At 44.4% G+C, this 16,013-nt stretch overlaps 1 protein-coding gene across 1 annotated transcript; it reads right to left on the bottom strand.

Annotated features, from left to right (window-relative positions):
* Positions 1–5,513: 5,513 nt before the first annotated feature.
* LOC100823162 (ribokinase) lies at positions 5,514–13,533 on the bottom strand. Its single transcript, XM_003569466.4, has 5 exons — positions 12,843–13,533; positions 8,299–8,484; positions 6,467–6,662; positions 6,232–6,382; positions 5,514–5,815 (listed from the first exon to the last, which is right to left on the bottom strand). Exons 1-4 carry the CDS (start codon positions 13,443–13,445, stop codon positions 6,282–6,284), a joined length of 1,086 nt encoding a protein of 361 aa, XP_003569514.1. The 5' UTR covers positions 13,446–13,533; the 3' UTR covers positions 5,514–5,815; positions 6,232–6,281.
* Positions 13,534–16,013: the final 2,480 nt, after the last annotated feature.

Genomic DNA, 16,013 nt, shown 5'->3' with positions numbered 1-16,013 from the left:
CAATATCATGTGACCCGGGAATAAGACTAGGATCCCTAATAGCAATTTTCATCCTGATTATATCTTGTTTTCTGTATAAGCTCATATCCACCTCTTTCACAACCCCTAATGGTGAACCAACTTCACAAAAAACTTCATAGTGCAATAAGGATTCAGGCACCCCACTAACTCTTACCCAAGCAACATACATCTTATATTTGGCCATCGAAGTGTTAGTCCATCTAGTCACTTTGATAGCAACCTTGTGACCTGCCAACCCAATATACTCACATCTTAATAACTCAATGATGCGATGAACAGATGGAAACTTGACTAAGAAGCTGCCAGTAGCATAAGGTTTAGCTTTCCATTTCCAACCCCAAGGAAACATAATGGCAAAACTGTCCACCAGCTGCTGTACAGTAAGCCCAGTCTGATCCCCAGAGTGAATACTAACCAGAGCAATGGCTGTTTGTTAACATCGCTATCCACTTTTTTTCAGTTCTAGCAGCAAACAACTGAAGTCCTTCTTTAGCCCAGCCTACAAGAGCTGCCACTGGTTTTGGTTGATTTAACAGAGCACATTTGCTTGACAAGTGGGTAGTCTTGGTACAAAAGTCACACAGCAGCGCAGCTTTACAATCTTTAACCCCATGTCCTGTCCCCTCACATCTATAGCAAACCAGAGGTTTAGAACTGCCACCTTCATTCTTACGATCGAATTGCGCATTATTTCCACTAGATGTTTGCCCCTGTGGAAACCCAAAATTCCTGTTCTGCATAGCTGAAGCCTGATCAGCATCAGAAGAAGAAGATCCCCCAAAGCGATTCGAACCAATTCCAGATTGACTTCCTCTCCCAGAACCTGGACCAAAGCCTCGACCAGCACCATTCCTTCCTCCATTGTCGGCCCCTCGCCCCTCTCCCCGCCCCTGATTCATCGGCCCATTCCCCCCTCTTCCCATCTGAGCAGGAGGGAAGCATGGTCCAGATCCTTGCACATCCTGAGCCGAAGGTGGGAACATACCCGAGGGTGCTGCACGAGGATCAAGATATTGGTATGGTCCATCGTAGCCATCGCCGCCGAAGTGCTGACCACGTCCAAATTGTTGTTCCCCGAACGGCGGCTCCATGGGAAACTGCGAAGGCGGCAGTCCCCGCCAACCGTCCCATCCATGGTCGCAACCGCCCGGTCCTCCAGCCATAGATCCACCACCTATCTGTCCGCCACCTCTGCTGCCACGCCAATCCCCATCGCCTTGCATCCGCACCACTGTGGCGAAGCTTGACGCGGGATGTGGAACGGGAGGGCTTGGCGAAACTCCACCCTGCTGTCCAACAATTTGTGGCCACCTAGCAGTATCTCCCTCGAAATCCAGATCAGGAGCGACGAATTTCTGTTGTGGGATGAACCAACCCCCTCTGAATTGCTGCCGGATAGGACTATCGCACGTCCGCTGGAAACCGAGAAGAGAACTAAGCTTCGAATTGGGGTTAGAAATCGTAGACGGGTCAACAGCAACGTGTCGCCCATCCACCACATGTGTCCTATGCCTTGGCGACCCGGGATGGATCCGCCCTGGACCGTCCGCAAACGCCATTGATGGGCTGGGCTCAGACGGCCATAACCCATCAGAACACAAAGACGAAAAAGTAGGGCTATGTTCCTTTCCGCGCAAGGTAGTTGCCATCATTTCGGAGCGCTTCCATGGTGGATCTTCCCCCAATTTGTGCGAGGTCCATGGCTCCACAATCACCGGCGATCTGCACCCAGCAGGAATACGAGGAATACGAGGAAAAAAACCAAAATCAACAACAGGAAGAGGAGACGGAACAACCGGTGAAGTCCCTGGATGGATCCCTGGCGGGGTACCAACCCTAGTACTCGCCCTCGCCTCCGCCGCCTCTTCCACCGCACTTTGAGATGAACCACCAAAGGGATCCTTCATCACCTCCGGAATCCGGGACGGAAGATCGACGGAGCCCGCTGATGTATCATTACGAAGACACTCGCGAATGAAGTTTTCCATAGGTGCATGATCCGCAACCCATGACTGCCTCGCCCACCGATTCTTCGCAATCCAATCATCAGTAACCAGGCGACCTTCCTCGTCATCTCTCTCAGGGATGGATTGATCCGCTCGCCCCTCACACTTGATCCTGCGAAGGTATGCGCGTTCGCGCTCGCGAAGACGCTCTCATTCGTCCTCTGTCATCGATCGGGCAAAAACTCTGCCAGCTCAGCTTACTCTACACAATTCTTTGTCCATCACACACCTTTTCTCCTTCCGAATAAGATTTGGAGGGTAAACTCAGCCTAAATAAGCTTTTCTTGTGGCTGGTCTAGCACGGGAAAAATTCTAACGGCGAAGAACCTTGAGATCCGAAGATGGATGCATGGGCTTACTTGCCACTTATGCTTGGCTTGTGACGAGATGGTCTCCCACCTTTGCATAGACTGCCCCTTTTACAGGGCTGTCTGGACGCCGGTCATACGCGCTTGCGCCTCCCCCTTACCCCAACTGTGGCGCCTCCCCAATCCACCAACTCCTTGTGGTATGCGAACCTGGCGGCCAAATACAATGATAGCGGTCCCGGTAAGCGTAGTGATCCATCTACACCTTATGGAACATTTGGAAAGAACATAATCGATGAGTCTTTGGGCAAGAGACTCACGTTTCGGGAGGTTACTGAACTTACTCTGGTTATAAAATGGATGTGTGCATCGCTCCGATGCAGAGGCCGGGGAGCTCCCCCTTTTCGAAAAAAAACTGAACTTACTCTGGTTATAATGTGGCTTTTCTTGTAGTTTTTTCTTCGGCGACTTGTTCGCGTTATTTTTAAAGCTTTGGCTTAACCTTTATCAAGGCCTTATTGCACAAACTTGCTTATTTGTCTAATCGAAAGGCAGACTTCTGTCGGTTCCTCGAGGGAAAAAAAGAAACCTGCTGGTTTGTAGTTGTACAAAGTCAAAAATTTCAGCTGGAAGTCGCCAAAAAAAAAACAGCTGGACAAACCCGGCACCTCTTATAATTGGTGCGCTGCTTGGTGCTCTAGCAAAGGCCGAGAGTACGGTCTCAGACACAAAGATTCTTTAGAGTATCTAATTCCCTGGGATAAGTACCAGTACGTTCGGCAAACTTGGTCTAGGAAGAAACATTAATACACATGTGACAGAATTCACCTTTCTTTAATTAAAGGATCTCCATCGAGAGGAAATCTACTTTGGTGACCATCCCATTAATTGGCGAGGCAAGGATGCTTGCATGCACAGTGCACATATCCGATTGTACTTTAGAGAGACTGAACTCGTCAAGGCGATGCAATGCATGATCGCTCTCTGATGCCTTTGTTTTACCACTAGTAATTAATCAAGGAGATGAGGAGATGATGGACAAATTATATTAATCTCCGTGGACTGATGCAAAGTTGAGTCAGTTGACGAAGTCTTGGCATCTTGAACACTAACCACAGCTGATTCTGATGGCTTCCTTTCGCATTTATGTATACGTATAAGTACCTTTTATGTACTGGCGGATCGAGAGTGCAACTGTAGTCTGTACTCTAGCTCCTCAAGACCTCAACGCTGTGAGATCTTGCATGTGATGGAGGCTGTTCTTGAATTGCCAGTCGGTTGATCAACCGCTTCGTGAACATCTTTCTTAATTTCTTTCTCTTGTCTTAATTAATTTCCAAGTAAGATATGGTACAATTAGTCGTTATAAACTTACAATTACATTTGTGTTGGACGGCGATGCTTTCATGATATGCCCAGGCGTGGGAAGATTACAATTAGAGATGAGCTAGCGAGGGTTTGGTTGGAAGTCCAGGGACGCAACATGGCCAACGCTGATAGATACCAGAACCCGCCGGACTACTAGAAGGTCAAAAGCATTAAAGGACACGGTGCAAGGTGTGCACCAACTTGCGGGCGATCGGTGGATCGTTTCTTTTTCTCCGGCACAAAATAAATAAATACGGCGTAGACTCGTGTTCAAAGTCCACACCCCAATAGCCGTGTACGTCAACAAGAATAGTACAACAAAAATAGTATACTACTATACGGTACTACTCCTATAATACTACTCACCGGAGAAAGGTGCACTCGTCGAGCACTACTCCAGCTGTACTTAATTTGATCACTTTTTGGCTGAAGAAAACTCCAAAATTCGTAGGCGTCTAATTCGTAAAATTCCAGAAAACTTTTAGGTATAGGCTTCACTCGACGTACGGAGCATTATCTGTGTTTGTAATTGTATATGGGGTAGTTAAGTTGGAAACTATTTTGGGAGTACTAGCAATTAACACCGTACCGATGGCAGCAGCCGTCGCGTCGACCATTAATTAGCTTAGCTTCAACAAACGGGTTCAACAATAGGAGCTAGTAGTACCTTTGAACGCAAGGGAAGTCAAGCCCACCGTTATAACTCCTCAACGGCCATCGGCGTCGACGGCGTATATACGTCCAAAGGTCGACTTTGGGCGGCCGCTAGAAGAGCTCTCGCGTCGCCGTTGACACGGAAACTTGACCAGCCAATTAAGCCAGGCCGATCAGATCAAACAATGTTGCTCTCCCAGTATATAATGCCAAAACAAAGTACTCCAGCATAGAAGAGATCGTACCGTAGGCTCTCGTAGCAGTCAGCAGCACAGCTCTCTACGGTCAAGTATATTGTACGCCTTTTAACCCCTCTACACTGACCGTCTGACCGGATTCCATCTCGTGCCGCTGCACGTATGCGATGGCTGCACGGAAGTGTATGCAAAGGCTAGCTGCTAGTACTCCAGTAGACACGAAGGCGTCGAGTCCCATAAATAGATAGATAGGTAGTGACAAGACAAGGGGCATTAACTAGGCGACGGTGTTGCATTGCAAGAGGAGGAAGCTGGATCTCTAAGCCATCTGCGAAAGCGACGTGGCCTGGCCTGTTGGATGCATCAATCGATCTATGAATCCACGGCGATTTCATTCGTTCCTTTCGTTTGGTTTCGTTCCGGGTTGCAGCCTTCAGAAAGACTTAAAGTGGCCACCATGCATGCCCATCAAAGGTACCGCCGTCCCCGGCCGGAGCTTAATTGCGAGCAGCCGTGCGATGGCTCCGTCACAACAGTAGCAGAAAATGAAAAGGAAAGGAACGACACGATCCGTTCCTCTCCTCCCTTCCAGTCCCAGTACCAGGACGATCGATATCTGAGACTCGATTGAAAGCGAAGTAAAGAAAAAGAAAGAAAGAGAGATGAGGCCGAGAGAAATGGGGCTGTCGGCGTCGTACGGCGAGGCCGCATCAAACGTTGGATGACGCAGGATGGATCCCTCGGATGCTGGAAGATCGGCCCAACAGTCGGTCAGAGCCGTGCGTGCGTGCGTTTGCTTCTCCGTTAGCGACAGTGCAGCAGCGAGACTTTTCAACGGTCAGTTGCGCGAAGCTGGCCGTGACAGGGAGCAAAAAAACGGTGATCTGCAACGGGCCACGATGGCTGCTGCTGACTGAAACGATGAAGATTGATCCATCTTCGCAGCAGCAGCAGCAGCGAGTGGTTAACATCGGCCGGCTTAAGATTATGAATTGACTTGTATCAGAGTCACCGTCTGAAAGCTCCACGCCAATGTGAAACTGTTCATTGTATTCACAACGCGTCAATACCTACAGGCTACACTACGGGGTACTATGTGAAAAGAGAAGATGAACGCACATGGGATCCTTCCTTCTTTTTTTAACTCTGGATGGGCACCGGGAAATGCGTTTCCATTTCAAGATTAACATATTATTGGGGGCAGCACAAGAGGGTACTATCGGAGAAGCAAGCTTATCGAGTTCCGGGTGCCCGAGCAATCCTGCGAAAGATAATAAATGCTGGTTAGATTTGAGGGTAGATAGTGACACCTGACGAACACTTTGGCTTCAGCAATGTTTGCTACCAAAAGGATACTGGAATTGACAGGGCTCCAAAACTTGGTACGTTCAGGGTGTTGTGATTCTGTGAAATTTAATGAGGTCTAACCACAGGAAAGATTGAGGTCGACAAGGACACAGAAATGTGTATTAATAGTTGAGCTGTGGCATAACCGGGAAGACCTAAGAATAACAGTAGACCTATAACTCCTGAATCAGTGTTCCTGTTTCTACGGAGGACTGCAGAAGCAATACTATTTTCGGTAGTTCAAAGTACTGTATTTCCTATACCATAATCTGACACTACGGATATACATCAGAGATTAATTGGTAAGGAGATTGAATCTCAACAACTCACATTATTGCTGATGATTATGGATATAGTGAAGCAATCAAGAATTTCTGCAGTTATTCAACTTGCGCAGATTCCAGAAGGCTCATCACAGCGTTCCTGTCAGGCATGCTAGGAATGGCTCCCTTTATTCGAACACACAGTGAGGCAGCAGCAGCTGAAATTCAAGGGGAAAAAAGAGCTTGAAATCAACATATTAATGAATCAGAATCAAATTTTGATATGACGGTGCGTTTAGTACCAGCAAATCTCATGCACTCTTTCTTAGGCTTTCCCTCAACCAGAGCTACGGCAAAAGCTGAGGTGAAGGTGTCACCGGCACCAGTAGTATCTACAACTTCTGTGGCAGGTATTATGGGCTGCCTAATTGGGTCCTCTCCCTCAACAAACAGTGCAGATCCTTGTGAGCCACGTTTAACCAAAACTTCTTTGACACCCTGCATACAGAAAATAACATCAATTCTTGTTAGCTCATGTTTAAGGCATCCAAAACTTCCGTATAAGATCACCATCATCGTAAATAATAGTGCATCTCGTCAGCAGAACATATGGAGGAGATCTATCCTCTTTGTAGCCAACAAGAGAACTAATTTGACAAGTTCTAGTAAAGAAACCACAATCAAGGTAATAACGACAGGTAATTAACAGGAAAACAATCAGTTGAAATCTTCGCACTGGCGGCTTAAAGTGGAATATGAAGCCTGGATACCGTTCAGTATTGTAATGTAAAACCAAGAACGAGGGTGAATTTTATAACCTAAAACACAGAGAACTGCAGGTCATCGCTTGGTGGCTATGTAAAAAGAAAAAAACTAGATCAGTTATAAGTTACATTTATTTTCTTCAATATCCTGTCTAATTATACTGCTTAATTTAGACCTATTTATACATCAGCCAGACAGAATCCAATGAACTAACCACATAGATTCCGTGGGTCAAACTTGGTACGGAACTTCTGGCCAGTAGCACTTTGTGATCAGATGCTGCTGATATTTTTCTGATTGTGCTACCAAGGTTATATACTAGCCACTACCATTTGTTAGCTTGGCATTCTAAACCAAGTAACTAATGTAACATGTTCCCATTATATTAAGGATAAAGAAGTCTACTTTCACCAAACTCACTTGTGCACATACAAAAAGCCAAGAGATAGCAGACCAGAATTATTACAACTCCATAGCTCTAGGGCCACTTAAAGTAGTTGTGGACCACTGGCATCAAAGAAAACACCTAGGCACGGCCAAAGTGCGCAAATGATTACAGGAGTTTGCTGAATTATTATTACTCCCTCCAGCCGGAATTACTTGTCGTTGTACAACTTTGTACTAAATCTGAGACAAGTAATTCAGGCCGGAGGGACTATTTTATTAGCACACTATCGTGTAAACTAGTAAATAAAGATCCAGAATCCATATAGTTTTTGCAAATAAGCAACATTCACTTGTATGTAGACTGTATATATGTTCACAGTTTATCTAGCAGTTTTTTCATCTGTAGGTACAGTCAACACCCTTGATATTTGTATCCAACAAGAACGATAGGAGTCAGCTGTCCTAACAGGTGTATGGGAAACACATGTACACAGACATACAGGAAGGGAGAAAGGAAGGTGGCACACTCCTTAGAGATGGTTATTTTCATATATATGTCATAACATCATTAATAAAGGTTATTAGACAGATAAATATTAAAATCCACAGTCATCACTAACCAAAAGGAAAAAAACTCCCTCCTTCCAGGTTTGTAGGGCACCCATGCATTTCAAGAAACTTTGACCCTCAACTTGACCAATAAAATGAGAGTTATGTGCACAAAATCGAACCATTAAGTTTGCATTCAAAAGAAGTTTCCAATGGTATAATTTTTATGGTGAATAACTTCATATTAGTTGTCCAATTGACGGTCAAAGTTGAATCTCAAAATGAGCGGGAGCCTTATATAACTGGAAGGAGGGAGCAATAAGCACTAACTAACTAGTGACAACTGCACGAGGCACCTAAATTAGAAGGTATTGTTGACTATAGAGGAAATGAAGAGAAACTAAGTTAAATATATTGAATTTAAACGTTTCACCATTTTATGGCATGCTCCTGCAGCCTGGTTGATCTGTTCAAACGTCTCTGTAGGCATCCCAGTCAAGCGTGCTAGCTCCGTTTCATTTGGACTAAAAATATCCACCAGCCCAAGTAGTTCTCCGGGGACAGGAGCATCCATCCCACCTGCATCCAAGATAACAGGCACACCCGCACCTTTTGCAGCCTGACAACAGAAGTTTTAAATTTGTTACCAAGGAACCCTGTAATCATAACATAAATAAAGGGAAAAACATAAGATGGTTCCTGCATTTCAAACAATCTACTTTACAATTCAAAAGTTTGGATCTCTTTAAATACGGAAGTGTACAAATGCACAACAGATTTATGATCATTGCTAGATACCATGCGTTTTGAATGTCGTGTCTGTAATGTTGTCTATACATTTAGATACACCTACAAATGCGATGCAATGGATCAGCATTAAGGATGTCGACATGGAGGACTAATATTTGGAAAACAAACCAATTGATCCAAATGGAATCTTTAAGATCATAAGCTAGAAAAAGGCAAAATTGCATTATGTTGTTTTAAACGGGAATTTGCCATTTGACATATGCATGCATGGAAGCATGCTCGAGATATCAAGAACTAAAAATAAAAGTATCATTCCTTATGCACCACTATCATTTTTTTTCTGAAGGCTTTTCACCGAGGACTCGGTCATGGAAACAAAGAGACCATTACATTTGGAGTTCAGACTGAAAGAAACTCAAAGAACATGACAAGTTACTTCACTTCTTATCTCAAGTCACATAACATTCACTCAAGTTTATTTTACATTCAAATAACATGGGCCACCTACTCGACTAGCACTTTAGCAGATATTAGATAATACCTAGAACTACATACCCAGTTGTATATCTTGGACTACACATAAGCAACACAAATGTTCAACTGAAGGCAATTAGAAGACAGCCTTCCAATAGGAGAAAACATACAAACTTAAACCATAGAAGAAGCCCCGTGACAACATACACATCAAACTGAGTTTCTCCAAAATTATGCTATCCTATATGACGATTAGCTCTCCCTCTCCAAGTACAAAATATTGGTACTTCTTACAGTACCAAGACTTAACTGTGTTGCCTCTATGGACTTCAGTGGAAATATTACATATTTGGATGCTCTTTCCACATGCTAACAACTTTTTATTTAGCACGACAAGATTGTGCTGAATGGTTTAGGGCCAAAGCAAATATTGCACAATACATTATGCCAAGTCAATACAATAGGCTTCGTGGGTTTGTAAGTCTAAAGTGAGTTAAGCTTCCACTTTCCACACATTCCATTTCCAACCCTTGTTACGTCAGAGGGCCTGGGCTTGCCACAAACCAGATCCATGATAGCATTTACATATCGCTGTACGTCAGAGGGCCTTTGGCACCCTCCAGGCCATGGAAAGCCACATGCTACAATTCTAACAAATGAACAATGCACCAGCCTTAAGTGCTTCTTGTTTTGTTCAAGCTGATGTTCCAGTTCTTCCACCCTCCCCTCACACACAATCACACCAACATAAGGACACACACGTACAGAGTTAGGGACCTTAGGGTGGAGGGTGACTGAGCGAGTTGACAATTCCTAAATGAATCAAAGTTGATGTAGTGAGGGTAGTTGGGTTGGAACAATTGTGTTCTTTCAAGTGTCTGGTGCACAGGATGATGTCCAATAAATTGACAAAAAGAACAATGAAGTTGTGGATGGCAATGTGATAGCCCTTGCTGAGCAATTATGTGTGTGCACAACAGGATTGCAGCTTTCAAAGAGGAAGCGGAGGTCAAGGATGACAAAGTAGATAGAATGATCTAACTATTCATCATCCAGATTAGAAGAGGAAGTGGAGGTCAAAGATGACAAAGTAGATAGAATGATCTAACTATTCATCATCCAGGTTAGAAGCACGAGTCCAATGCGGCCCATGGTGTCAGACACTAATGTGAACAAATCAGGACTATAGCTGGGTCAGAACCAAAGAGATCACAGTTAGCCCAAATATAAGCTCAGTGAACCACCCTATTTTATTCCCATGTATCCTAACTTATACCAGGCCATTTTTAACAAACAGCATGCATGAAATTATTTTGCTTCGAAATCATGTGATTTATGAGAAGAGCACGAGAACACCAATGTAAGGTTAATTCCCACCCAAAAAGTCAAGCATATAAAAATGCCCAAATTTAGTAGTATTTTCAGCAATCACAAGTGCACAACACAAAGTCACTTAAGAGAACAAGGTGAGGATGGGACAGCTAGCACCTTCAACTTTTCACAACAAGATTTGGTGTAACACCCTATGTTTCCAAATTCACTAAAATCTCAGCCCACTGAGAGGCGGTCAAGAATGTGTACAAATTCTCTCGAGCTCTTGCCCTCGCTTTGCCTGAAAGGATTAATACAGAAGTGCTACTCTTTGGCGATCATGCGTTATAGGTAAACTGGTGCCATGCTACCTCAGGTTGGGTGTTACCCCGCGCCCTAAAGGGATGACAACATGGGCAACATTCTGCTCAGAAATTCCCCTTGGTACACGTCACATGCCGTGAGCTGCTACAAGGCCAAACACAACCAGTGTAGCGAGACTTGATGTTTGGTACCATCTGTAACATCCAACACATTAAAAAATGTGATACTACGTGGAAAGCCATCACAATACTAGACCCATGACTGAAACATGTGATGGCAATGCCACGGTGCTAGTAAAACATGTCAGACCAACTCAGGATTTCAGCGATGATTAGACTCTGTGCGAGGTGGATTTGTGCCACGTAAAAAGTTAAGGCTTTTCTGTTTTTCCCTTTATTTATACGCACAATGGCGTTGCCCAAAAACTTGGATCGCGCCCACATATCACATGCTGAGAACATCGTGCCATCCCACGATTTCATTTTTTCATGCATGCGCTGGTGCGACGCTTCCCTACGACTTGGACTCGGCAGTCGGCACAACGTGAACAACCTCATCATTGACCCATGCAATCACGCCTAAGACTCGCACACCCCATGAGTTCGTTGGTCGACCATTACTCTAAACAGAAACAATGAAAACTAAACAGCTGTGTGCACAAGATTTACTAACAAAACATGTGTCCCATGGCTCATCCTCTTAAGTGAAACTACTCTACTGTCATTTAAATTGAGAGCAACTGTGGCACTGGGAAATCTTAATAGGTATACCCAACAACAAATGAAGATAACATTACATTTTGGGTATAGTTTTGGTCAAACTTTTAAATTCTTTTGGCTGCAAGTGTGAAAATCACAGAAAAGATTTGTCTTGAAAAATACTTGCATGATACACCATTTTTTATTAAATTTTACAACTATATTGTAGTAGAAACTAATAATTTACATTTCGTATATCGTATCAATGTCCCAAACATCAACTATTTGAAGACTGGAGATGGTAGTAAAATAAACCTTGACCTTCACATTATGATATATCACCTTAATAGGTGTCCCATAGCCATGTTTGGTGCATGGTAACCTGGACCCCTCCGATTTTCCTTTTCTCCTTAACAATGTCATATCCATTTTGTTGTTGGGCATAGTTGATGAGATTATCTGATCTCACACTTGCTCTTCCGTTCTAGGTTTATGCAGTAAAGTAGTTCCAAATGAAAGCAGGAGTCATAGTGTGACACACGTTTGACTAACACCATAGTGTTGCCATCAATTGTTTCAGTTCTGAATTTCATTAATTCGACCGGTCCTACGAGTGAAATTATCTCATGTTATTTGATTCTGCAGCTGACACTCATTCGGTAATCAACTTGTTCAACTGAACTAATTAATTTTGCAAAAACATTTAAAGTTACTTATTTTATATCCTGTGTCATGGTTTTTCTATTGAAGACTGTGTATTCCACTCAGGAAACATAGCTCATGTTCATTGTGTTTCATAAATTGCTACTCCCTCCGTCCAACAAAAGATGTCTCAAGTTTGTCAAAGTTGGATGTATCTAGACATGACTTAGTGTATAGATGCATTCAAATTTAGTCAAAAGTTGAGACATCCTTTGTTGGACGGAGGAAGTACTATCATTCATTTGATACAGTTGAAGGTTTTTTGTGTGCCTAGATCGACAGATTAAAATCGCAAACAAGAAAATAGCACATCAAAACACTCATCGAACTAAATCAACAGAGTAAATACCAACTAGGCAACTACAACTAATAGCACCCGAACACATTCCTTCACTGAAATACAAGTCACTAATCTGTAATAATTTAATAAGCACATCATACTAACACACTATCACATTTCCTCTAATTGTTGTGTCCAAAACACTGCCAAGCTAGAAGCATTCACAAATTTCCAGAAGAGCTGGAGGAGTAGCAATCGTTCAAATATTGAGTTGAAAGCAATTAACTAAATGCACAAAGAGAATAAAGTTTCAACTGATCATATCTTCATTCTAGTAGACGGAATTCTAATAAGTACGAGCCCTGATAAGATCGATTCTAACGTGATGAACACCTCAGAATTGGGCAGATGAGAGAGGGCTAGAGTAAGAGTAACCACCTGAGCAACCTGAATGTTGACCCAGTCGGGTATCTCCCGTTGCAGCAGTAGTACGCCAGCCTGACGGATCAGGTCCAGGTCCTCCGGGTCGACCGCCGTGGCCCAGCCCTCCATGTTGGCGCCGCCAACGATGATGATGGAGTTCTGTCCGTCGGGCATGAGCATGACAACGGCGTGGCCCGAGGGCGCGCCGGGCGCGCGCGCGACGCGGTCGAGGCGGACGCCGCCGGCGTGCGCGAGGGCGCCCTCGAGGAGGCGCCCGTTGGCGTCGTCCCCCACGCGGGCCACGAGGTAGGTGGGCCCCAGCGCGAGCCGCCCCCCGCAGGCGGCCTGATTTGCGCCCTTCCCGCCCGCAAGGCTGTGGCCGGCACGCGCGGCAACCGTCTCGCCAACGAGCGGGAGACGGTCGACCTCGACGTAGATGTCGGCGTTGGCGGAGCCAACGACGACGACGGGCGGTGGCGCATTGGCGGCGGAGAGAGAAGTGGAGGCGGGTTTGAGGGAGAAAGGTAGGTGGTTGGCTTTAGAGACGGATCCTGAGAGAAAAGCGGTGGCCGGAGCTGGTCTGGCGAGTGGGAGGCGGAGGCGCGATTCGAGAGCCATGGGTGACAGACGCGGGAGCTCAGCTGTGTCGTCGATGTGTTTCTCGGCAGTCGATAAAGGACGGAGTCAACGGCAGAGGAGTTGTTTGAGATCAGATTACCACAAGATAACGACGATGACCTGTCAGACTAATTTTGGATCAGATTTTTTTCATTGTTTCTGCGATTTGGATTCCTTCGTCTTCATTTTTTTAGACGGAAAACGCGCGTCCTATCACTACTAACATTTTCAAGAGACTAGTCCGACGGATCATTTCCTTTAAAAAAAAGGTCGGCAGATCATTTTGAGATTGCAAAAATTATCATAGGCGTCTCGTTATTGACATGTACGTCACTCTCACCGAAAGCAACGTCCGTTAAACACTAAAATCATAATTGTTAAGTCGGAACAAAAATCAATGTCGTGAGAAACATAATTTCTGAATCATTAAAAAATTTCATACAGATGCACGATTTCATCATTTTCCCATAATAATGCGTGCGCACGAAGCACATGAATATATACACGTCTATAATTTTTTAAGATAATACTATGTATTTGAAAAGGGTAATTGCACCAGTAGCCCACGGGGCCGTCTCTAGAATTCAGAGGCCCATGTGCCAAACATAAAATGCGGCCACATGTTTGGAAAATCCTAATGTTCGAAAGTGGAATTACGAAAAAAAATGCTGGTGAACTAGAGTAGAGATTGGTGTCCGCTAGATTGATTTGTAGCATAGGCCAATGTGCATGAAGAAATCATATTAGAGATTTAGCAAGCGATTAGGAAGCATATGCGTTAGTTTCTTTAGTTTTTTTTAGAATAGTTAGTTTCTTTAGTCGTGAGCTTGAAATGGTTGTATGCGCATGCTAATATTTTTTAGAAAACCCAGCATGCTAATTAATACATATACTTAACGAAATTTTGGGGCCCAAAAAATTAGAGGCCCTGTTCCGTCGGCCACTCTGCCCTTGCTAATATACGGGCCTGGTAGCCCAACAACTTGAGAGGTGGGAGCATTTTATTGCAACAAGCTGTAAAGTGAGTAAAACTAGTCCTACAAGTTGAGATTCGAATTGCTTAGAGGTCTAAACCAATCAGATGTTGACACGTGTCATGTTTAGTTGACCCAACAGTTTGTGTTTTTGCTGAAAACCCCCTGCGGTCATTTAAAATGTTGTGTCCGGCCGCGAGCTCCTCATTACCATCTCCCGGCCACCACGCATGCCGCCTCCGATGACCACCACGCGCGCTTCGACCTGCGGGACGCGCTCGCCGTCTTTGCCGCCTTGTCCGCCTCTTCCCCGATGTCCTGCTCCGGCCCATGGGGATTGAGTGATCGATTTTTGTTGGCGATTATCAGGAGGTGATTAATGGTACAAATTGTTCCAGTTCAATGGACATTTTTGTGAATTTTTCACGGGCTCTATGTTGCTGCCACGTGTCCATTCAGACTAATTGGACTAAAGTGCTCCCAAATCTCAAGACTAGTTTTGCTCATTTTGCAACTTGTCGGACTGAAATGCTCCTACCTCTCAAATTGTCGTGCCAGTGGTGCAATTACCTCTATTTGAAAATTTGTTTCCTTATGAAACTTAGTTGAACATTAGAAAGTCTGACTTGGGACATACGTTCTCTCCCATCACCCGCAAATCACTAGCGCTTTCAATCATAGCCATCGGTTTCTCATGGGCAAAAGGCACAACGACAAAAACTTGTGATTCATATTGTCTCGGTTTATCGAGGTATGTCTTCGTGTTTGATTGAAACATGTGTTTCTGATTGTATGAAAGAGATCTTGTTGCAACAATGCATGAAGAGGCTCGAAAAGATGCATGCAGATCTGACAGTAGTGGCGTATCAAGGATAGGAGTGCATCGACCGCCGCAAAGACGGATGAGACATATACTCCCTCCGTCCCATATTAAGTGACTCCAATTTGTCCAAGTATGGATGTATTTATGCTTAAAATGTTTTTAGATACATGTAATAGAAAGCCACTTAATATGTGACGGAGGGAGTACATGTTTTTTTTAGTGGAACATTTCAAAGCCGCACATGCAAAGGGCTCCGAAAAGAAATCCTTGGAGAAGAGTGTGCCAGTCGGGCCAACATCTCGAGCGCGGAGCTGGGTTAACGCTCATAAAGGAAAAAGCACCAAATGAGATGAGCTAGAAAGAAGGAGGGACACCTGTTGGTTTGGCACTACAGAAATTGCAGGCGAGTTAATCTAGCGTCCGAAAGGTGCTACCGGAATGGCTCGAGAACTGCTAAGGTGTTGTGAGGATGCTAGTGGCGGGGATGCGCTCTAAGAAGAAGGGGTTGGTGTTAAGGACCGAAGGACATCCATGGCGCGTGGTGTAGATGGTGAAAATAAGGATTACAGAGGTAGAAGAAGTGTAATCAGAGTCTCTTTTCGAGAAAAGAAGTGTATTCAGAGTTATCTTTTCCGAGAAAAGAAGTGGAGTTATCTTTTTCGAGAAAAGAAGTGAAATGAGAGTTAACGAACAATCATTTGGAAGGTTTTACACTGACTGCGAGCTCCACGGACCCAACGCACGCACCGCTTAGGACATGTACAATGGTTG

The sequence above is a fragment of the Brachypodium distachyon genome, chromosome 2 (genome assembly GCF_000005505.3).
Source record: "Brachypodium distachyon strain Bd21 chromosome 2, Brachypodium_distachyon_v3.0, whole genome shotgun sequence".
In the NCBI taxonomy this organism is placed as follows: domain Eukaryota; kingdom Viridiplantae; phylum Streptophyta; class Magnoliopsida; order Poales; family Poaceae; genus Brachypodium; species Brachypodium distachyon.
Note: the sequence above shows the minus strand (reverse complement) of the source record. Positions and strands in the feature narration are given on the sequence as shown.